Source organism: Antrostomus carolinensis, unplaced genomic scaffold (assembly GCF_000700745.2).
Source record: "Antrostomus carolinensis isolate BGI_N321 unplaced genomic scaffold, ASM70074v2 scaffold1426, whole genome shotgun sequence".
Taxonomy (NCBI): Eukaryota; Metazoa; Chordata; class Aves; order Caprimulgiformes; family Caprimulgidae; genus Antrostomus; species Antrostomus carolinensis.
The window spans coordinates 30,821-55,475 of record NW_010323709.1 but is presented as its reverse complement, the minus strand read 5'-3'; the positions used below and the strand labels follow the sequence as shown (position 1 = coordinate 55,475).

At 38.2% G+C, this 24,655-nt stretch overlaps 1 protein-coding gene across 1 annotated transcript in view; it reads left to right on the top strand.

The window, feature by feature from the left end:
• Positions 1 to 24,655, top strand: part of LOC104527027 (anoctamin-4-like) — a gene marked incomplete at its 3' end in the record, with an annotated part of 184,869 nt that overhangs the window by 134,827 nt on the left and 25,387 nt on the right. The window contains 4 exon segments of the mRNA XM_029085611.1: positions 10,575 to 10,675; positions 10,928 to 11,029; positions 13,818 to 13,862; positions 19,496 to 19,627. Of these exon segments, the coding sequence (XP_028941444.1) occupies positions 10,575 to 10,675; positions 10,928 to 11,029; positions 13,818 to 13,862; positions 19,496 to 19,627 (380 nt within the window).

Here is a 24,655-nt window from a genome sequence, read left to right as displayed (position 1 = left end):
CTGGGGAGGAAGAATCCCTTCTGGGCAGCAGTTCGTCTCAATCTGAGGAAAATAGAACAAATGAATTGTACCTTGAAGGTGCCTGTGCCTCTCCATTGCAGACATCTAAACATAATTGCCCTGAATCACACCTGAGATGTTTGCTTTCTGGGAGTAAGCCTTCAGGCAACTTTTCAGGATCAGTGGGCTTAGACACATGATAATGACAGTGTTTTGATATGAATATAGCAGCCTGCCAGTGTCCAGCAGGGGAAACTGGTCAGGTATATGGCACACAACATATCTATAAACTGCCAAAGGTAAGCGTTTTCATTTGTCCTGTGCCCAAGTGATATCTGTGGACTTAGGTGAGTAGATCTGTGGATTGCAGGATCAATCCCAGTACTAGTCATCTATAAAGCAAAGAGCTAATGGAATTGTGTGATAATTGTAAAGTTTAGTTCTAAAACTCTCAAGCTATGGAATAAATCAATACTTCTGCAGATTTTCCATTCTTTGAAATCTTCTAATTTTTGCTGGTTTGACTGTGAATTGATGAACGCTTGCTATGTCAATTTACATTTCCATCTTGGCCTGAAGGTGAGCACACTGGTTTTGGGAAAGAGGAGGAGAAAGATGATAGTCAGAAAGCATTAAGCTAGTATAAAGATGTGGAGGCATATCCACATTAAATCATGGTAGACAAGTAAGAAAAGAACCCTTCTAACTGTATCATTCTCCCTGTAAAAAACTGAATGTAAAATCTCTTTAGAAATGCAACACAAGCCCTTAACATCTTGCAACAAATCTTTTGTATTTATGGAGGATGACTTAACAGAAGGCAGGAGAGGAGAAAGGCAAAGGATTAATAGTCATTACTATAGATTAGACTCAGCAAACAGTTTTAGCTGAGGAAAGAGGGAAACATTTTGAAAATGTGAATACATGTAATCTAAAGAGATTCAAGATTAAATGTCTGATATTAAAATGCCATGCTAGTTGATAAGGACTTAGCTTTAAAAAAAAAAAAAAGAAAAAAAAAGAAAAAAAAATAAAATGTTTAGAAGTTATTATATAATCCATTCATAGATGAAAACATGCTATTTTGTGTCAACAATATCTACACTTAAACAAAATGGAATTTTTTCGTGTGTTTACCTACAATTTTTTAGAAATGTTGTTCAATTTGCTTTAATTCAGTTTTGTGTTGAAATAAAATGCATTTCCCTGTTAAATGGCTTCACAGCTGATCATGTTCATATAGGACTGAATATTTCTAGCTAACCAAAGTTTTTGTTTTCTGGTTCTGTTCTTAATTTATTTCATAGACTACCTACCTGTAAGGCATCAAGGACATTTTCCATCAGATACTGTGTAACATAAAGCAAAACCTCATTTCCTAAACTCGTTACTAGATTCCCAGTGCAGAAATAAGCTGACAGCAGCCTTTGCAGTCAGATGCAATGCACAGGCATCTTGTTTCCTGTGACTACAGGAAAGTAAAATCAGAGCAATAGCCTGGAACAAGGTGCCAGGCCTGCAGTTTGGTTCGGATCAGGATATACATGGAAGTGAATGCATTACATGCACTTAACCTGTGTTCAGAGGTTATAACAGTCAGATCCTAAAAACGAGCAGTGTGAACATGAATAAGTTTCATGTTTCACCTAGAGTTTGTATTTTCTAAAAAGTGTATATGTACCTTTCCAAATACCTGACAAACATTATTCCTAATTCTTCCTATTCCTATCATTTATACCCTGAAGCACAGTCAAAAAAGCTGTTACCAATATCCAAAAGCACTGGTCTGTTTCATCGTGTTACTCTTGAGTACTTAGCCTCTTGTATATTGAATTGTTGTGAGTGAAATATGTCTTTAACAAAGAAAATACATGTTTCTGATGCCCTTAACTGCTTAATTTTTACCTTGAAGTGTGTAGAACCTGAAGATCTCCAAAATTCATTTTAAGTAAAATAATAATATATTCCACACTAAGTGCTGCATGCAAATACTGTTCAAAATATCCTAAAATTATCTGTGAAGGAAATGGAATGAGTTTGGAGAAACTTACACTTTAAATAAGATTTTAGTACAGTGAAAGCAAAACAAGGAAGGGGACGGATGATGGTTTTAGTTTTTCCAAAGTCAGGAACCATCTCTTTATTGCTGCCTTCTTGACAGAGATCATCACAGTAACACCCACATTGGGAGCATCATATAGGACTTCCCCTTTTATCCTAGGCTAGACACTCATATCGTTCTTACAGCCCTGCATACCAGCTCTTCATTCAACTGAGTCTTGTGTTTTCTCTGGTGCCTCTCCTTTCCTGGAAAATGGGGACCTCTATCAAGTCTGAGAAGGTGCCGTCAGAGTGGTCTTCTGTGACTTTACCTTTCCTGCAGAGCAGAGCAAATTGCGTATCTGCACAAGCGGGTATAGTGCAGAGACAACCCCCCCTACCCCACCCCCCCCCGGTGTTGCCGAGTGAATTAGCTTGGGAATTACAGGTATTATAGTCACATCAGTGTGGAATAGCACCCAGCGCAATCAGCCGTGCTAACAGGAGTGAGCATTAACCCTGCTACTCTCTCTACAGTCAGGGCTAACATCTCTGCCTGTAATTTTTGACACTGTGGATGTGCAGCTGACTTGAAGAACTTGGGGCTTCATTGTGCCGTGTGAAATGAACTAAAGCCTCTCTACTCAGAGTGTCATTTGGAGTAGGCTTTTCCTCAGCTGTGGTCTTGTTGAGTTTACTGGTGTCTCTCTTTAGAAAGAATTTTGTTGTACAGTGTCAAATAGAGAGGTATACAGATTGTAACAGAGAGCTACAAGACAACTCACTACATCCTGGAAAGTGTTGACACTGAAATGATTTTGGAGTCTAGGTTGATAGTCATGTAAGCATTTTTTGTCTTCCTTGATTGTATGAGCTGAGAAACAAGACGCTGAAGAGAGAGTTGAACAACCAAATAGCTTCATCTGGTTGGAACATAGGCAGGTGCTCAGAACTTGGACTGCTGCAAACACTTTCGTGTCCACATGGGATGTCAGTGGTGGCCGTTCTGTCCAGAGATGCTGTGGTGCCCAGAGGGTTGTCAGGTCTCCATCCATGTAGATATTCAAGACCCTACAAACCACTCTAGTTGTCCCTGCTTGGAGTAGGCGCTTGGACTAGACTTCTATATGTCCCTTCCAACTTCTACTATTCTATGATGCTATAATAAGCAGCTTGTTCAGTCCCTCTAGGTTATTTGTATGCAAAAGCTGTATACAGTATAATAAGCCTGCCTGCACATTTTGTGTGTTTGATTGATTATTAAGTTTGTGAAATTAACTGTTGGGCAACATATAAATTGCCTTTTTCTTTGCCAAAAAAATGTTTCTCCAATAAGCCTCTAAAAGCAAACATGAATATTTAATAGATAATTAATTAAATGTAAATATTTTCTACTTCAAAAAAATTATTAGTGAGACATAAATCTGTACTAGAAAAAGACATGGTTTATGTTTTACACTTGTGATAAATCACAAAGGAAGCTGCCTGATAAAATGTAGTTCAATTATATGATGTATTTTAAATGGCCTTTGATGCCAGAAGTAAAATATTGTACATAAGAGACCTTTTTTTGCCCATTTACAGTCAAAAACATTTGATAATCTCAGATATCACTGAATAAAATATTAACACTTTTAATCTAAAATTGCAGCATATAACTGATGTAAATACTGATGTAAGTACTGGTTCAATATTTACTAATGGGATTATCAAGAAATGTTTTATTGATGCCTCACATTCCCATTAATCTCTTTCATTAAGATGGTCATGCTGCAGGTATTTCTAATTATTTTCCCTAGGAAGTGGAGTCCAAGTCAGAGGATATTTTTTCCATGGTAGATTTAATACATCTAAGTTACCTTACTGTGAGATCCATCCTGTCCACAAGTGAATTCAGATGATATTAATTACAATTAAAGGCATCTTTACTCAAGTTGTTTCTTATCTCAAAGGCATTTGTATCTCTCTGTTGCAGGCTGTAAGCTCATGGTTGCACAGTAAACTTGAGCAATGACATAGTATTTGCATTTTGCTTCTACTCAAGTAACCTATGCTGTTCTTTAAGTTGCCCTCCCACTCTCACATTTTTGTCTCAGTGAAAGGACATTTGCAAACATTTCCCCTTGTTACTAATTCTGGTCTATTCCAACACTGAGATCCTATCAGCTGCTGCCAGAATTAAGCACTGTATCAATGACACCTGCTCCAGGTTAGATTAGATGACACATTGCCTGAATGGTGGCAACAGCCAGCCACCTGCCTGCATTACTAACTCCATTGGAGCTGAACCTCTGGAAGTATTTTGCAAAGTAAAGATAAAGCTTTACCCTGTAATCAAATTTTCTCATGAGATTTCATATAAACATAATTTTAAATTGGACTCATGTGACTCTGTCTCCTTATATCAGATTATTCTATATTTTAAATATCAGTATCCTCTTATGTTAAAACTATTTTATTAACAGCTTCCTATTTATAAGCTAGGGCATTCTTTTTTTACTCTTATTTTCATTCTTACTGCTTTTGCCCTACAGTTTCTTGTAAATCAAAAGCTTCTTAAAATCCTAATTGAAATGTGAGCTGTATATTCCCCTTTTTCACTAAACCTGTACTTTGACTGAAAGTATATGTGTGAAAGATATTAGCACTATTATTTACTAGGTTCCTCTGATCCATGAACATGGATGTTAATGCTTGTGAGTATGTAATATTTTCCCTGAAACTGGACATATATTGACAGTATCTAAGTAATTACCCAGTGGTAACGTCTGCACTTGGAAAAGCACTGTCAGTAACAACTGCTGCTTTTACAATTCTATGGAATTACCCTTGTGAATTTACATTTACTTCAGTTTTGCAGAGGAAGAATGGTTTAATCAACTAAAATTTGATGGGTTTTTTTTTCTACTTAATTCACTCCACATGGCAAATCAATCTGTGCTGTTAATGTAGCAGAGTAATTCTCAAAAACAGTGGAACCTGTAGCAGTTACTATTTACTGTGCTGCACTCAGATGTCATACAGAGCTTGATTATAGAGAGAATTGTTACTAGAGGAAGGATGTTGATTTTCTCTTTTTCTGGGTTTTCCTGCATTATGCTCTTAACAGAAATAAGCTATGATTGCCAGAAATTAAATCATTGTTCCCATTCTGGCTTTTTAACTTGCCTTGCAGGATCTTGCTAAAGCAGGCAAGGTTTAATTCTGGTTGCTGGATCTGTTTAAAAATCTTATTTATCTCCTTTTACTTTTGTGAGGAAAGCTTTAAAATGTGAGGAGAATCTTGAATATTTTTCTCTTAAATGATGATAGGCAAAACACCTTAATGGTAAATCTTGGTTTCTTTTCCCTATTGATACGCATACATGAATGAAAGCATTGGTTTTTTGCAGTTGCCTGCCTAATAGCCTCAAAGCAAATAAACAATGACACCATTGAGTGGAGATACTATAATTTTATCTTTCTTCAAAGTTATATGATCTGAATCTCTTTTCTCAACTTTCTTAACTTTTAGACTCAAGAAATGCTCATATTAAGGTGAGTCCTACAGTTGTTTTTGTCTTAAAATCACTTGACAATGTTATTGATAATGAACCAGAAAAAAGTCTTTGTTGGAGGAGAATGTTCAAGAGGGTATTTGACAAAAGACACTAATCTCCAGCCTTGATCTTGGAAGACAGCCTGCAAATACAGCAAAATGTGGGCTTTTCAAGAGTTGTTCAATGTCAGTATAACTTTGCTTCCATTCAGACTAACAATGATAACTTCAGACGGAGCAGAGTCAGGTCAATAGTGAATATGTATATTTAAATCTTGCCATCAAAAGGAGTTAAAATGCCTGCAGGAGTACTTGTGGGTTTAGTAAACCAGGACTTAAATTAAACAGCAGTTAACACCACTCTGTGCCTGCTTTCAGAAGGAGAATAAGAACCTGCCCTTTACAAATTTTCCTTGGCCTAGCTGGTGACTATAACTCACCAAAGCAGGTGTTTATGCTTGTGGAGTTAAATAAATGGCCTCTACTTTGGTCTCTGCCACTGCTTATATAGTGATACTGGAGAAGAATATGGTGCTTAGTTTTTAAGCGTGTTTGTGCTTGATTTATTTTCTTTGGAAATACAATGTCTGTGTAAACTTAATGGTAGAAGAGAAAGGTAATCTTGCAAGAAGGGCAAGTCGACAACATGTGGGCCTATGGTACTGCCTGTATTGTAGGACTGGCAGCAATGATATGGTACTAAAGTGATTTGTCAGTGAAGCCAGAAAGTTTGGGAATTAATTAATATCTCTGATACAGAGATAAAGGTGATAGAAACTTGTGATAATCAAATACTGATCTAATATTTTCAGGAATTATGGAATATCATTCTAGCTGGAAGAGAGGCTTGGGGAATGGAAAGAAGAAGAAGAGAAAATTTACAGCTTGTGAAAAACAGTAGGTTAATGGCACTGAAAACTGAAACTCATTGTATACTGACTATCTGTAACCCAGACTCCGGTGATCTGAATTCTACCCATACAAACATGTTCTGAAGATCAAGATTCAATTAAACTAAGTACACCTTGCTAGTGCTTCTCAATCAGAATAATTTTTAAAAAGTTCTTCTAAGAAACAAGTTGTTTTATAAAGAATGCAGTCTTTACACTAAACATTTTGAATTTTCATTAATTTTCATGTCTAGAAACTTGTGGTCTTCAATCAACATTTCTCTGGAGAATAATACAGTTCTTCCATAGGAAATATTATTTTCTCAATCAATTTTAATAAGTAGGTTGCCCAGAGGCTGTGAAATCTCTGCCTGTGGAGTAATTTAGGACTCAATGGGACAAGCTCCTGAGCACCCTGATCTAAGTTGACTATGCTTTAGCTAGAGAGTTAGCCCAGACAACCCTTAGAGATCCCTTCCAACCCAAATTACTCTGCAATTCTCTGATTCTGATAAGTCTGTTGTCACACTGGGCTTGCATTGTTCTGAAGACTAGCAAGAATGTTATTACTGACCAGAGAAAAATCTGTTTTGCTATGAATATTATTCCTCAAGAAATCAGTTTGAAGCAACTATTTTATTTGAACATTGGTTACCTGGCAGTTGTCATGTGGTGATAACTATAGGTACTGGTGCCACAGGCCAATTCCAAACACTTATTCCATTTTTGTGTTTGCTTTACCTCATTGTCTGTCCCCTTAATTCTTCTATTTTTTTTTTCATCATCTAGATATCACTTTATAGCAGATTGCTCATGTCAATAGTCATCTTATTTAAATTTCCAAGGGGAGCAATGTTACATTGATTTTTGTTTGCATGTTCCCATAATGTGAAATTGAGTTTACTTCTCCAAACCATTTAATGAGCCAAGCCTCAATAGTAAATTACAAAAAAGAATGCTGCTCTCCTCTCAATTAAATATTTACAAGCTGAAGGATACTGTGTCTAAATACTAATCTAACAAAGAGAGTTTAGCAGATTCCATTCACTAAAGTATGCTTGTCACTAAGGTGGTGCTCTTGGTATCTTTTTCAGGTATTTCGATTAGCTATTTTCTCCTTAGATTAAGAGAACTTGACATTTCGTTCTATTACTTGTCCACCTGGATTTGTTCTTCTCTTTCCAGTCCTGTTTTTCTCAGACTTTCTTAGTGCTTTCCTTTACAAGCATTTAACATGAGCAAACCCAAGAGAAATAGATTTCCATATTAATAATTTAACATTATTATCTCTTTCTTCTGAAAATAACTGAACCTCGCAAATGTGTTTTGGTTAGATCTTCTGTTGACAAAGCTGATAAAATAACACTACAAGATATTGAGTAAAAAAAAAAAAATCTCTAAATTTTATATTTGTGAAAACTATATGGAAGTTTTTTGTGTTTCTGTGTGAAAGCATGTAACACATAAGAAATCAAATGTAGATGAAGACAGTTGTCACTTGTGACCATCTCCACAAGTCATGTTACTGTGGCTGCCATGGCTTAAACTACAATGTGCTGGAAAAACATAGAATGTTGTGAGTTAGAAAGGACCCTCAAGGATCATTGAGTCCAACTCTTGCCCTAACACAGGTCAATCACAAGATTCAGACCATGTGTCTGAGGGCACATGTTGTCCAAATGGTTCTTGAATATTGTCAGGCTCGGTGCCATGACTACCTCCCTGGGGAGCCTGTTCCAGTGCTCCACCACCTTGTGGGTGAAGAACCTTTTCCTAATGTCCAACCTAAACTTGCCCTGGCATATCTTCATGCCATTTCCTCTGCTCCTATCATTGGTGGCCAGAGAGAAGAGATCAGCACCTGCTCCTCCTCTTCCCCTTGTGAGGAAGTTATAGACTGCGATGACATCTCCTCTCAGTCTCTTCTTCTCCAGACTGAATTTTTTAACCGTCATCACTAAATTTACAGGCTGTTTTTAATACATTTCCTCCGTTTCTCAAATTTTATTGGTGTGCCAGGACCATAATTTTCTTCTGATGGCCTTATTTGACAGATCTTTTGAGTTTTGGTGGGGTTTGGGGTTTTATTTGTTGTTTGGTTTAGTTTTGTTTTTTTTTTAATCTGAGCTGTTTATATCAAAATTTACAGTCCACTGCTGACTTAACCTCATCTTTAAGAGAGTAGTTGGCAGGAAATTTTTAGAGTAGCAGTACTTAGTCTTGGTTTTGTGGTATCTACTTGCTAAAGTCTCATGGGAAAATAAAAGATAATTTGTGAAATGTACATATGAAGAAAAACATCATTAGAGGCCTGATTTAGGATCCATAGAAGTCAATGGAAAGTGTACAACTGAATTCATTGTCTCTGAAGCAAGCCTCTTGGAGGCATTTTGTTGCTGTTGTACCATTTAATGTTGAAATATTTTTCAGAAAGTCATCAGCAAAATAGCAGCAAGATGTTTTTCTGTAGTTTTGAATACTAGAATATCACTTGTTCCGTTATGCACTAAATCCATTTTTTCATGCTACCCAATAGTACTTTGGCTACTAATATTTCCCTGTGTTCATTTTTGAGGATTCCAATATTCTATTTGTTTTAAAAAAAGTTAACTCTGTAGTGACTGGGTTGAGGGTTGTTTTGTTTTGCTTTCTCCTGTGCTGAAGACAATCATATATATGTATCTTAATTGTTGGAGCTTTCATTCCTATAATTTCACAAACTAGTAATAATGTTCTAGCTACTCTAAGGACATGAACATGCTACAGCGGTTTCAATAATTTCAGCATCTATCAGGACAGTGGGAGAAAGAATCAACTAGGCATCAAAAGTACAAATGTCAGCCTCCTGCCCATATTGTCACTGTAGCTTCCACATAAGCAATACTAGATTTAAGAACTCCTAGTAAGTTGTATTAACCAAAAATTAATGTAATAAACATTGAATATAGTACAATGTCTAAAAAACTAGCAAGTCATCCCTAAGGCAAACAATTTTCCTGCCTGATTTTCTCAGTCTGGCTTTCCTCTTCTTGTACCCTGTACACATTTACCCATTTTCTGGATACTCCTTGAACTCAGCCTGTAGTAGTTCTCCCTGTTAATGTGATCCATTCAGTTGTCTAAGACTGTATTGTATGCAATTTCATGAGAATTTCATTTCTTTCCTTTAGAATGTGAACAATCCATCTTCCAGTATTAGCATGTGTCTGTGTTCTCACATCAGCTTCAGCCCACCCTGCTGTAGCTTTCTTGTAAAGTACTATTTCTCCTCCTGAGTGCAGAGCTAAAATTCTCCCTTTCTCCTCTTTCCTGCATATTCTCTGTTCTTTGCCAGACAGCCTTCTGTTAGGTAACAGCCATCTTGGTGCAAATACCCTGTGTAAAGCTCTCTCCACACTACATACAACCCATAGAAAAGAAGATGGGAGAGATCTTGCTGGCACAGTCATGGCCCTTGACCTTCCTGGGCAACAAATATGTACAATACTATGCTGTGGGCAGCATCAGATTTCCTTTTTCCCACCGGCTTCAGTTATAGCATTCAGAATTCACATGACCAAGAGTGGAGCAGGAGGAAGGGAAGCTGTAAACCATTGCTCTGTAGCTGGGACTTAATTGCTTGTCCATATGGAGCAACAACAATGAGACCACACTGTCATACAAACTTTTCTTGATTACCAGATGTGTCTTCACACATCTGCACTTCCGTGTGAGTGCCAAAAACCAGGTCAATTGGCAAAATCAGATCCTGACTTGCCATTTTGCTTTTAGCTGAAGTTCAGGACCAAGCTTCCAGACCCAGATTTACCCACCATCTTATTCCCACCCCACACTTCAGTAACCCACAAGTGGACATCAGCCTCCCTTCCATGTCCTCCAAGGAAACACATGTGCAGGTCAGAAGGGAGTCACAGCATGGCTTTCAGGAAAAGAGAAGGAAAATAATTTGACAAAGTACTGACAAAAATACATGTGCTTGAGGAAGAATCAGGGAGAGGAAGGGGTGGTGCAAAACCCAAAAAATAGATATTGACCGCTGACCACAGATTCTTCCTTTTTTACTTGAAAAAGTGAGTCCTGGTAGCTGTTTTGTTTTTCTTTTGCAGTCATCTCTAACAAACAGTGATATCATCTTTGTGAAGTTGCATGCCCCTTGGGAGGTCCTGGGCAAATATGCTGAACTAATGAATGTAAGAATGCCTTTCAGGTAGGTGTAGTTGTATTTTGTTTCAACCTCCAAAAGTCACACTATACTGTAAAGCTAATGTAATAATAATATCAAAATGCACTGGGAAAAGCTCTAAGATAGCACACATCTTTAGAACATATAAATGGAGTACCTTAGGTACCATATTCATTGCTGTTTCTTGTTAATGCCTGCAATTTCAGTACAATACTGGTTTGAAATTAAGGTGAGCTGTAGCAGTGCAGCTGTTTTCATGGGGTATTCTATCCTTAGGCCCTTTAACCCCTTCAATGCTGGAGCCCCCTGCATACTTGTGCGCTGCTGTTTTTTAAATGGACATTTCATTGAAATCAATGGGAGGTCGAGAAGATCCAGGTACGTAAGGCAGCACAGAAGGTGCATGTCTGTTGGACGTATCTGGTATGTTCAGCATTTGTAAATTGCTTATATAGTGTGAAATTATGGAAATACGTACTATAAATAGGTATCCCCTCTCAAAGGAGAACAATTCAGATTATAAATGCTTTTTTCTGTGGAGAGATACTAAATGCTACTGGTAACCAAATTCATTGCACATTGTCATTCAGATTATTTTTATCATTTATTTAATATTGTTTGCATGTTGGGCTTTGAAATTTTCTGTGTAAAATATTGATTTTACTCTGCTGGTTATCAGAACTCCTAAAATAGCATAAAGACTTCCATGGAACTCACCAAAATCAAAAAACTGAGATCTTGATTCTTCTTTCAATTAGCAGGGTTTATAGATGCATAACTCCATTGATTTTAATGGAATTACTCCTGAGCAAGAAAAGAATCAGACCCAGAACATGCAACTAGTGAACTTATGTCCTTTGTAGGATTTCTGTTCCTGTTTTCTTCTACAAGGATGAAAAATGCCTCTGATATGAGACAAGCAGTAGCAGTACGGAACTTGCTGGGAAAAAAGGATATGAATTAAGGACAAAATTGCAGGCTTAATCTGTATATAATTTGGTTTTAATTTTCACAGCAAATTTTCAACTGTTCTTTCTTGTGCTTTTAGTGATAAAGAGGAAAATACAAAAGCTATCACAAGTCATTGCAAGGTATTAATATTCTTTTTAAAAAGTGTGGCTAGAAAGCCATAGAAACAATGTGCTGGACTAAAAGTGTACCTACTTTGACTTCTGTGGCATTCCTTGAGATGAACCTGCCCCAGTAGAACAATGAGGTCTCATGATTCAGAAATACACCAGGAGCTCAGATTTTAGTCACTGTGAGCAGCTTGTTCTTTCCTGATCTGAAGTCCCTTTTTTGAAATCTATCTCTCAGTAGATACCAAAGCAGATGCCATACAGATTATATAGAAAGCACCAAAAATACTAAAGGTTTCTTGACCTGCTTCAGGACCATGGTTTCATTCTTTCCACAACCACACAGAGAGAATTATTACAGTATTTTTAAGAGGAAATCATGGTGATTTACTAATGCTTGCTAGGCAGGCTCTTAAATTTTATTTTAAGAACAGTACTGTTTACCATTTAAAAACAAGGACCAACATTTTACAAAATGTCCACTAGTCTAGGCTGCCTGTTTCCAGGTGCCCTTGTCTGAGCCCTTGTTTAAGGGCTTCAGATTGCTTACAGCTCCAGATATTTTAGATTGGAATTGTCCAAGGTCCACACATCAGTGAATAAAATCCTTACCAGGGTTATTAAAAGAGTAGATAACTGAATATTTGAAGCAAAATCAAGAAGTAGATGGCATCTTCAGAGACACTTAGCTTTGACCCTTCTCTGCTCCTGCTGAGTAGAGCAAGATAAATAGCGCTGCCTTGTGGAGGATTTGGCCAAAGGAGGCTGGCCAACATGAAACCGTTCTGAAAATTTCACTTCACTGGCACAATATGGACACTGATAACAAAAATAATGTCATAATATTATATATTATTTAAATTATAAGTTCTAAAAATTAACCTGGAATTCTAACCAGGTTTTCTTTTTTCTATAGTTTACAAAGCATCAGTATTGTCTTATTTTAGAAAGCTCCCAACCATGCTGGCTTCCAGGACACTAACATTCCTACAGTACATTTTAAAATACTGAGAATGAAAAGTGTGGTGTGAGCCCTTCATTTTCCAGAAGTGGTACAGTTCAATGTTACACCACAGAACCTCTCAGAATATACAGAAACTACCTTGAGTTAACAATGACCTCAAGTGGATGACAAAGCCTCTGGAGGAGGAAACTAGAGATCAGGCAGGCACCCAGATCTTCCAGTAGGGAGTATCAGCCCCAAACCTACACCTCAAAGCCATCAGATTTTCTTAACTGTCATGAAGATATGATCTTTCTGTTGAAGACAATGGGTCAGGACCTGATAGCTGTGCTGCTATAGGCACATATGAGGACAACAAGAGCTACCAGCAGCAGAGTGGGACAGGAGGTCCCATCTACACAGGATGGTTAGGGGACCACTCTGCCTGCCTGTGCCAAGCTGATCAGGAAGCAGGCCAAGAGTATGGTCAGTACATGTCTGCTCACTGGTTCCCCACATGCACTCCCACAACAGCTTATTGCACAGTCAACAGAAATCAGCTGAGCCTGCACGAGGGGCAGAGGGAGTGGCTGCATACTTGGGGAGGGGAAGCATTGCCAAGCACATGCTCATTTGCTTGTGTAGTCTATATTCTGTTTCAAGGGATGTTACCCCAACAGCCAGTACTGGTCCCAGTTGGTACTGCATGTGTTATGTTATATTGCTGCATCAGATACCAATTTTCTGGTTTTTCTAAGTGATACCCCTTGTGTTTCACCAAGTGCAGTTTTAATAATTCACTAGTGGATTTGAGATAATTTATCCATATTTGTATCAGGCCTACAAAATTCCTGCAACAGTTTATGGACTTCTTTGAAATAGAAGTATCTTTGGGTCTCTGTCTTTCACACATGACAAGTAGCAGAAAAAGAGAAGACAATGGGAAAACTATGACCTTCTTGCAGTTCAAATGCCACCAGAGTCTGTGTGGCTTCCTGTGACAGTTCTGTTAATCTCTCTTTTAGTCTCTTCCTTCACCTCTTACAGGCTTCTGTCTTCAATCTCCTTTCCTTCCTTGCTAGTTCATACTGTAACTGACGATGGGTTTTCTTCTCGACTGGCTTCATTTTTGCTGTTCTTCCAGGAGAAAAATCTATTACCTGCACCGCCGATACAAGTTCATGAATAGGTGAGTACAATTCTTACGCCAGTCCATGTTCATCTGGACCAGTAACAAAAGGAGTGGTTAAGGTCAAGCTGGAAGGAAAAGTTTATTAGCTGTGTTTGTAGAAAGGGTGCACAGAGTGATTACGCATTAGGACGTCTGCAAAAACAAATATAGAAGTTACATTTTTAAGGCATCTGCCATGTGAAAGCGGCAATTCATTTTATCAGTGTTGCCTTTTTCAGGAATAATGAAATATTTTTCTATCGATGCGGTCTTTTAAAGACAAATAAGTATGTTAGTGCAAACATTGTATCTCTTTATTTTCCTTTAGCTCATTAGTGAGTTTCTTGGGATTAAAATACCCCAGTTATGGTTTGGTTGTTTGGTTTGGGGTTTTTTTTTCATTTCCATATACCTTACTTACTTGCAGTAATGATGACAGTATTTATTTATCACTTCCTCTGTGGAGATGCTTAGTACTTTTTTGGTAGATAGGAAGGCAATGAACCAAGTTCATCTCTAGTGTAATATTATTGAGCTTGAGAGGAGTATTTTTCAAGAATCTTTTAAGTGCTTTCGCTCAGTTTAAGGTTATGTTTCATACCTGTTTTATACCTGATTTAATGCAATGAAAAATTTCTAGTGCTGCAGTTTGCATTCTCTTTTTGGTACCTTGGACAATTAAAAGAAAATGTCTCCAGAAAACCTGAAAAATATACAAGCTTGGCAAAGGCCATATCATATGTTGGTATTTAATGCCACAGTGCTGTTGTTGGAGTTTTCAAGAGGGTCTAGTATTTGACTTACTGTCTCACTCTGAGGTCAGTGGAAAAACTCCTATGAACATCTGAGAGAGAAGAATTAGCTTTAAAAAATCTGCATTTTGGAGTAAACAGCTGTATCACTGCAGCTAATGTCAGTAGATGACCATCCATGAGAAAATAAATCACATATTATCACACTGCTTTATGAGCATAATAAAAAGCATTTTGTCTATTAAATTCCATCACACTGTGCGGGTGACTTGAGAGTACCAGCATTGATCTCATATTATAGTATTTACTTATTTATATTAGTAAGGACCAAATGGGCTCTTTGTGGAGTTCAGATATTTTACCTAGTTAACACAGGCTAATAAATGAACACAATTCTTCTAAAGCTTGTTGGTGCTCCCCACTTTCCATCCCCACCTTACAATAAATACTGTAGTGCCTGTTAACTTTTGAATTTGTCTTTCTTGTTTTTAATTGATATGGCTGCTTTGGCTGAAGCAATAGAGTAAAAGGAAGGAGAGAGGAAGATTCACATTTGTACGTGGTGTATGAAATTTTGCTTTACATTAACATTCTTATGAGTCAGGATGGGATTTGAAGTCAGTATGGGAAGAGGTATTATCTTTTTCTGGTATTTTAGTTAGTGAGTGTGGTGGTTTAACCACAGGTAGACCATGCAGTCCTGCATTCACTGCCCCCACCAGTTATGGTCACAGGGAAAACAGACTCAACTTTGGGAAGAAAAATCAATTTAATTTGTTGCCATTCATCTAAGTTGTGTGGTGAGACACAATAACCACATCTTACAACACCTTCCCCTCACCCCTCCCTTCTTCTTTGGCTCAGATTACTTTGCTCCCAATTTCTCTACCTTCTCCCCTCAGTGGCACAGGGGACAGGGAATGGGGGTTCAGTCAGTTCATCTCTGCAGCTCTTCCTGGCATGAAAGTCCAGGAACAAGATGTTCCAATGCAAGCTTCCTATGGAGTCACAGACCTCTTCAGGCACAGCTCCTGGCTCTGGCATGGGGACATCCACGGGTTGCAGATGGGCCTCCAGTCCAGTGCACCTCCTCACCCCCCCGCTCTGGGGGTCCATCCCTGCTCTCACTTGCCCTCAGGCTCAGCTTTTCTGCTCCAGTGTGGAGCCCTCCATGGCCTACATATGGGTATCCGTTCCGCCAGTGAACCTCCATGGGCTGCAGTGGACTTTGTCATCTCCTACTCCATACGGTAGAACTGGGTGTCTGAGGTTCTCTGTCTTCCCTTCCTCCTCCTTCCTCCTGGCAATGAAGCTCCCTCTTTGTTTTGGCCAATGGTTGTCTTTTGTTCAGGTCAATGGCCTCTGCTCCAGGTTCTCTCCACCTTCTTTTCAGGACAGTCCTTCCCCTCACAAATATGGATTCCCAGAGTCGTTTCTCTAGTGCTCATTGGCCCAGACTGGGCTGGGGGGCAGTCCGCTTTGGAGCCAAGGGAGCTCTCACTCTCACAAGGTGGCCCCTTCCCCCACTAGCAAAAACTTCCTCCCAAACCCAACACACTGAGTGATGACAACATTAGACTAAGTTCAATCTTTTTTGTTCAGGTCTACTTAAGGCAGAAAAGCTATAACTGAATAGTCCCAGTGGAAAAAAGAAAACATATTCAGCTTCATTTTAATTTATGTGAAACTTGGATATACAGCTTCAATAAAAGGATGTATTTCCTCTGCTCCTAGTTCAGTGGAGGTTACAAGCAACTGAAACCTTGGTCCATTTTTTTGAGCTAAGCCAAACATTATCTTGACATTCAGGAAAAATTTATTTTAAAGAGGACTTTTGTTACAAGGCGAAGCCCAGAGCAAGTCACTTGCAACTTGTCAATTTGCCTTCAGTTTTGTCTCTGTAATATTCTAGTGATCCCAAAATTTCAAATAACAAAATTCCTCTCATATATTCTAGAGAAAAGGAAGGGTATCAGCTATCTATGCAGTACCTAGAACTCTACCTGCATTGTGCTTAAAAACTAAGACAATAGCTAGCTCTACAATACATGTAAAACTCTATCAAAGCTGAGCCAGAGATAAAATAGAGTCTTGATTCAAATTTTTCTTCCCTAACTTCATCTTTCATTCAAAAAAATGATTCTATCCCTACCCTATTTCCTAGTGAGAAACCAGGTTTTTTGAAATTATTTGAAAAAGTCTTTGTGTGAGTTAAGCATGGTATGTATATTCAGAAAGAGGATACTGCATAAAGACTAAACCTAGAGAGCAGGGGCAGGACTGAAGTGGAAAAGCCTCTACCTTTGAGACACTGTGAATTTAGACAATGAATTTTTATCATGTGAGATTAACAAGTGTTTTTAATGAAGGAATTTAAGAAGGATGTTATCATCAGATCTTCCACTCTCATCTTTAATTGTGGGTGACTCCACAGTGCCTCACCACTTTATGCACACTTTTTGTTCTCGTGTAGGTTGCTCTGCTTTCCAAACACCATTTCCATATTCGGCTGAGTATATAAGCTTCTTCATAAGGGAAACAGAGGCATGGGCTGGCCTTGAAGAAGTGACAAAACACAGTAGACTTTTAACACTGTATGTCTATGTTTGTTTACACCAACACCACTCTTTCAGCTTTTTTTTTGTTGTTGTTGTTGTTGTTTTTTGAGAGAGAGATACTCCTGTAGACTATAAAGCCTGCACTGCTGGCTGATGGCATTGTTGGAGTGGCTTGAAGGCAATCTGAGTTTGGTCATTTTTGTTTTCCAAGGAGATAACTAGGATTTTTTTCCCTAGACATGGCTTTGCTGTACTGTATGTTGTAGGCCTTGCAGAAAGGCTTTGCAATCTTTCCAAACCTGTTTGCCAGAAGGGAAGGAGTGGGCTCACTGAGCATGCCAAGTAATCTGAGTCTTGGGAATGGCAAACCAGTCAAATTCTGGGTACACTCAGTTGGAAGTCAACATGAATAATGCATTGCTTTTAAATGGGGAAAGCACACTCTGTGTGCTACACACACGTGCCTGATGTGATAAACCTGCAACACACACATCTCAAATGTGCACATTGACTTGCAGGATGAGTGGGAAAGGATTGCAGATTAGCAATAGCTTAGAGAATTCAAATTATTTGAGTTAACAAATAAGTATGGAATGGGATATTTAGAAAACCTGCCTGATTCCTCTTGTGTTTTCCATACCCAGAGTCACTAAGCCTGCTGAGTATAGAGTAATGCAGAGTTTGTGGTCTTTACAGAGGGAAAACTGGAGGCCAAGAGAGAGGGAATCCCCCTGGACAGAATTTACTTTTCCCTTGCCATTCCTATCAGTGTCTGCACAGACTAGCTCAGGGCTGTCAGGCTGGATGCTGCAGCTGGAGAGTTATAGTCAGTCAGGCCCTTTGCAGCACTGGGATCTGACTTCTTGTGCATAGACTGTTGCAAACTACCTCCTCCTTCACTCTGAACTGCTGGGCTAGTACAAACACTTCCCATGAAGAGTTAATAATTAATTTAGTATGAGTCTTATGTTATGTTCACATACACATTCTAGTTCTTCCAAACAGTTCTGATGGTAAATTTGCCCCCTGCCCCATGCTGTCCCCAGAATGGGAATATACAAATGGAACCAAAACAAGTAGAGCTAATTTATTTACAGTTTTCAAATGTGCCCATGATAAAAATTATCATTAGCTTTCTTATCCAAAATAAAAATACCTGATGGGAGAAGGTTGAATATTCCAGGAAATATTATATGTACTTTAAATAAAGTATGTAATAATTTCACATCACTTTCCCACACACTCAGCTGCTTGGGAATGGAGTGCAGGTGACTGCACAGAGTTCACAGCGTTTGCTGGTCATAGTTATTTCACTGACTTCTCTCAAAAGAAAGGAAACAACTATATTTCCAGTCCTTAAGCTTCATCTAGAACTGGACTTAAAGTTCAAAGGATGTTCATTAATGCCCTTTAGCTCCAGCCCTGGAAAGAATCATCCACTGACTAAAGTATGTGCATAGTCCATGGTTTGTAGTCTATGATTTTTGCAGCAGAGGTCACTGATTAGGACTTGAATGTGTTAGGAACTTCTGAGAGAATAGGGCTCATTGTGTCAGACATATCTCATCTTTCTTACGTGTTTTTCATTATAAAATTTTAGTTTGGATTTGAATTTGTTTTAGATTGTCTTCTCTAATCGGCTCTGATTCTTCCCTTTCCCTTTATTTCAGTGTGCATCTTTGCATGAATGCGTTTGTAGTTAAATCTGCCCTTTCTCCATCTTGATCTTAGTTTGCTTCCACCTTTTAAATGTAAGATTCTGTGTAGCAGTCACCTATTAATCTATACACTGAGTATTCTGGTTTCATGGAGGTTGTAGTATTGCAAGACACTACAATTGAGCCAAATGAACAAAGTAGCCCATTTTTTTTATAGCATCAGTTGCGAGGTAAGAATCCGTATGGAGAGCAGTAAAGGGGTGCAACTGGCTGGGGTTTAGCTGCCACAGCTCTCTGTCACAGTCTCTGTTGTTCTAATGTTTATATGTCCAAAGTCTAATGTGTCAATTAAGCCTGAAATTTAAACTAACTGAAAAGCTGAGAAATAAAGGTTTAGAGAATTGCCGAGAGCTTACTGGGCTTAATAAGATTTGTAGCAGCGCGTATACTATCAGCATTGTTTTTCTGTTCAGACAGAATAAGATGCCCCTCTGCTGAAAACTGGTTATTAATAATCAAGTTCAGCATGTATAATTTGTTCTGCCGTGAAAAAGTCAGAAGACATTGCATCTTTTCTAGTTGTAAAAATTAAGCGGCCTAGTTTGCCAGCATGTGTTCTTTGTAAGTGCTCTGTAAGGTAATGAAAAACTATCTCAAATGCTCACGCTTTTCATGTGCTACAGGATCGAGAAACAAATAAGCAGGTTTCGAGGATGGTTGCCTAGAAAGCCAATGAAACTGGACAAGGACACACTACCAGATCTGGAGGAGAATGACTGCTATACTGCTCCATTCAGCCAACAAAGGATCCATCAGTGAGTATTTTATTATATCTTAATTGCAAGATGAAAACTTTTCTTTCTGGATTCACCCTGGAAACAGATCAATTTTTTAGTTCATATCTTAAAATCTATTGCCTTCAAATTAGTTCTTTGCCACAAAAAAAGGAGAGATAGAGAGTCCTGAGAGAGCATAAGGTCTGTCTACATTTCTAATAATTAAAGGTCCAGCTCAAAGCTAAAGAAAATAAATGGAAAAGTTCCTTTTAATTCACTGGAATTTCAATTACGTCCCTGAAGTTGTCAAATGGCTAATTCTCTCGTGTCAGAATTGTCATTGTTCTTTGTCACTTAAAGATGTGATTAAAACTTATTTTTCAGCATTTCTGTCTTTAGCGTAATCAAAATTAGTCCTTCTGACACTGGTGGTAGAAAAAAACCTGATACTGCATTTCATTCCTAGTTACCACTGTAAAACAAACAGAACTCTAAAGAAAGCAGAGAATGTAATTTTGTTTGTATCACTCTGCCCTTTACTTTTTTGGAAGCAAAGCTGCTTGCAAAATGCCAGTTTTAAGACCTAGCAGTGACACTTGTCCAAGTGTACCAATGACACCCATTTTGCATCAATGTCACCAGAGAAATCATTTGACTACTAGAAGCTTTTATTCATTTGCTCCATGTGAATTTCAGATTCCATGTTGAATTTCAGGGCTGTAAAATTTTAGAGAAAGAGAGTGTCTTATGGGTACTTACAGTGTTTGTGATATGAGAATCAATCATTGATTAACTGAGAACAAAATCACAGAGAATTTGGACAGTGCTGCCTGTCTAGGCAGCACTGTCCAGGGTACTAACAGAAGGCAGAATGAATTACAGGCAGCTCAAAGTCTAAAAATCTGAAATATGTGATTTTATTCATGGAGAAACCAGGTTGAGGTAATTCTTTTAAATGTCTCACTTTGAACAAACTATTTTTCAGGTACTGGATTTATTAGCTGTAATAAGAATGAATAAAATAGACTTCCTCTGCCATAATGTCCTCTGCCATTATGGGGAGCAGAAGAAAGCCCCCATAATCCAAGGGGAAATGGTTAGTGACCTGCTATGCCACTTAGACACACACAGGTCTGTGGGGCTGAATGGGATCCACTTAAGGGTACTGAGGGAGCTGGTGTAAGTGGTCACCAAACCACTTTCCATCATTTATCACCAGTCCTGGCTAACTGGAGAGGTCCCAGTGGACTGGAAGTTAGCAAATGTAATGCTCATCTACAAGTGGCTGGAAAGCTGCCTGTCAGAAAAAGACCTGGGGGTGTTAGTCGACACTCAGCTGAATATGACCTGGCAGTGTGCCCAGGTAGCCAAGAAGGCCAATAGCATCCTGGCCTGTATAAGAAACAGTGTGGCCAGCAGGACTAGAGAAGGGATCATCCCCCTGTACTTGGTACTGGTGAGGCTGCACCTTGACTACTGTGTCCATTTTTGGGCACGTCAGTACAAGAAATCAAGGAGGTGCTGGAGCATGTCCAAAGAAGGGCAATGAAGCTGGTGAAGGGGCTAGAGAACAAATCTTATGATGCACGGCTGAGGGAACTGAGGTTGTTTAGTCTGAAGAAAAGGAGGCTGAGAGGAGACCTTACTGCTCTCGATAACTACCTGAAAGGAGGGTGTAGAGAGGTGGATGTTGGTCTCTTCTCCCAAGTAACAAATGATAGAGCGAGAGGAAACTGCCTTCAGTTGCACCAGGAGAGGTTTAGTTTGGATATTAGGAAAAATTTATACACTGAAAGGGTTATCAAGCCTGGTTGAATCACTGCCCCTGGAGTTATTTAGAAGACATGTAGATGTGTTGCTTAGGGACGTGCTTTAGAGGTGGACTTGGCAGTGTTAAATTTAGGGTTGGACTTGATGATTTTAAAGGTCTTTTCCAACCTAAATGATTCTATGATTCTATACGTACTGTCTTTCCAAATACAGCAGAAAAACAAAAACAGGTGCAAATCTCCAGGGAAATTTCAATAGAAGTCTGCTCCTAGCACCAGTCACCAGCCAGAATTATCTCCGATAAATGTCTGTGCTCTGAAGAGACATCAGGTTCAGACTGCAGTCTTCCAGTACTTGAGCAATGAGATGGGTCAGTTTTTGTGCCCTGCAAGAGGAAGAGTAAGGGCAAATTAGCTCAAGAGTGGACCACTCATAATAAAAAAAATATTAAATTGAGATGTCTGGTTAATATTTTTATTAATAGTAATATTAAATATTAGCTTCTCTTAAAATTACAGCACATCATAAGAAAATTTTGTGTGCTTGTGTCTGGAAAGAGAATTAACATGTATGAACTAGAATATCTTTTTAATTCTTCTGCCTTGCTCATGTTTGTGTTCATAAACTGGCAGAGGGGATTTATTAAATAATGTGTTAGTTTCATTAACGCTCCTGCTGTTGTTTGGCACTTCTTTTACATCATTGCAGACTTTGAAGCTCTACTCCCCAGCAGGCCTGACGTTTTCTGTTTTGCTTTCTGTTTAGTCTTCCGTTCCTTTTGTGGGGGGACTGATAAAATGCTGGCTGAGCTGCCCTCCTTCTCCCAAAAGGTGCTGGCTCTGACAGGTTTCTTGTGTTCACATCATGCTCCAGCCTGTTGGCTGTGTCTGTCTTGTTTTGCTTCATTAAAATTTTGAAGTATAATGACGTGTTCAATATTTGTCTAGTGACTTGCTTGCAGATATTTTAATTGTTCCAAGAATTTCAGGGTATGTTGATAAGCAGAGCATTTCAGGAACATATTTAGTGTGTGCTTTTAATCTTTGATTGTGGAGTGCAAGTATCAAATAATTGGAAATGTGGAGTTAAAAAGAATTATTTTATTATTATCAGTTAACAGTCAAGAAGTGTATTATGTTGGAGTTCACTTACTTTGAACAAGTTGCTGCTTACTTTGTGCAAATTGCTGCTTCTTCCAAGATATACATAATCATTCTGTTGAAAGATCTGCATATAACAAGTCAGTAGTAAAGAAACCCAGCTATCTCCAAACATAGGGAAAGTAGGAGTAGAAATGTATTTTTCTATTTATGTGTAGCCCAACACATATTAACTGAACTGTGACTGGTGTCTTCATTTGAGTCAGTTGTGCCAGATGAGGGTTTGATCACTATGAAAATTATTTCTCTTTCACCTCTACCCACTGCCAAGTGTTGTAACCTTCACAAGGGCAGCACTCATAATTGTCGCCTATTCAGAACAGTAACAGAAACACTCTGAAATTGATAAAAGTCTGCTTCCATTTTAGATTAAAGCTTCAATTTTCAGTTGTCACAGACACATTACATAAGCTTTTACTTGCTTTTTAACAAGTAAAAAAGTTACTAATTAAATATATGTATTTTTTAAACCTGTCGGGCTTTTATTTACATTTCTAACCCAGAGGCCCATAATACTGTTTTAGGAATGTGAAGATAAATAGTTACTGAAATTCTTGAGCTGCAGAAATGAAGAATTGCCATCTATGATAATGTTATGATAATTTAGCTTGCAGTTTTTCAGTGGTAAGAAAAGTCCCTGCATTTTCATATTTGGTGTAGTTAAGGTTTTGCTAAAGTGCCCTTACCATACCATATTGCCATTACAATGCAATTAAAATGAATGCATGTAATGAGCAGTTACTTGTAGAGTTCAAATTGTCTTCAAGAAGAATATAATCCTGTAGACTAGAATAGCAGTGACAGTCTCTTCCCTATTCTTAGGCTTTTAGATGTGACTCTGCATCCCTTCCCATCACATGTTTGTGTCAAAACTGATTCAGACAGAACATGCACAGGACAGGGAGGGTCCCAGTACCACATCAATGTTCAACTGGCTGACCTCAGTGTGGTTTAAGACTTTTCATTCAACATTGGGCCACTTTTTGAGGAAGGAAAATGTTTATAAAACTGTAAGTTCTTAAACTGCTCAGAGAATGTGGAATAAATGCGATGCTTTCAGTCCTTGTGCCCTGTGTTAATGTGGTAACTGAAAAATGTCACTAGTGTCTGTTTTTTATCAGATCTTATATACAGATTTTGAATTTCAAGTTTATAGTAAAAAAGATAAAATTTTCTTGCAAATCTGGAATCCTAGGTGAGAAGAAGAGATGAGTGGGAAGTACATTAAAATGCTATTAAGAAATAGCCACAGGAGCCTAAAACATATAATCAGTCTTCTAATTACACTAACAAGGATTTTTCTGGCTATTGTACAAGTATTTCTGGAGAGCAAGATATGTACTTTTGCCAGTTGAACATATGTAGGATTCCTGAGCTGTCGTAAATCAACGTGTATCCAACACATACTGAACATTTGTTTAATGTCCGTGTAGTAAATAATTCACAAATACAACCATCTTGGAAGTATAAATCTCCATATACAGAGTTTTCAGATCTAAGATCTCCATGTCCTCACTGTAGATTTTGCCACATACCGTAGCTGAAGGTTGCAGAATTCTTCCTTCTTTCCTGGTTTTAGGTGCTTTTAATTTTCTAAAATATTATTCCTTAAATATTCATATGAGCTTGTCCATGTTTGATATTTGTCCAAATATTGCAATTTGGTCTGGAAATCCTTATTTCTTCCTTTCTTCAGATCCTCAGACATTTTTCACCTCAGCAAAGAAAAGGCAGCTTATCTTTTTTGATCTAGCCACAGTTTTCACATCCAAGTCTCCAGTCTGATACAGATGATGTTTGAAACACGATCTGAGTGCAATCTTCATTAGCGATAGCTGCTTTTAAAAGCATGGAATGACAGATGACTGACAGTACTTACAATGCAGAGTCTGAGGAGGAAAATAGTTAAGACCAAATCCACCAAGGCCTGATCAGAACTTTTTTCAATAGAAATTAATATTTTTAAAATACTGATGTACAACGAGCATGTGCAATTTTAGTAGATCATATTGGTGGTCATTTTCTTTCTTCCATTTTTCTTTCTCATTCAGATGGAAAAGGCCAGATGTGGAGAAAAGCTAGCTTTCTCAAAAAAAAAAAAAAAAAAAAAAAAAAAAGTGTTAAGAGGCACAGCTAA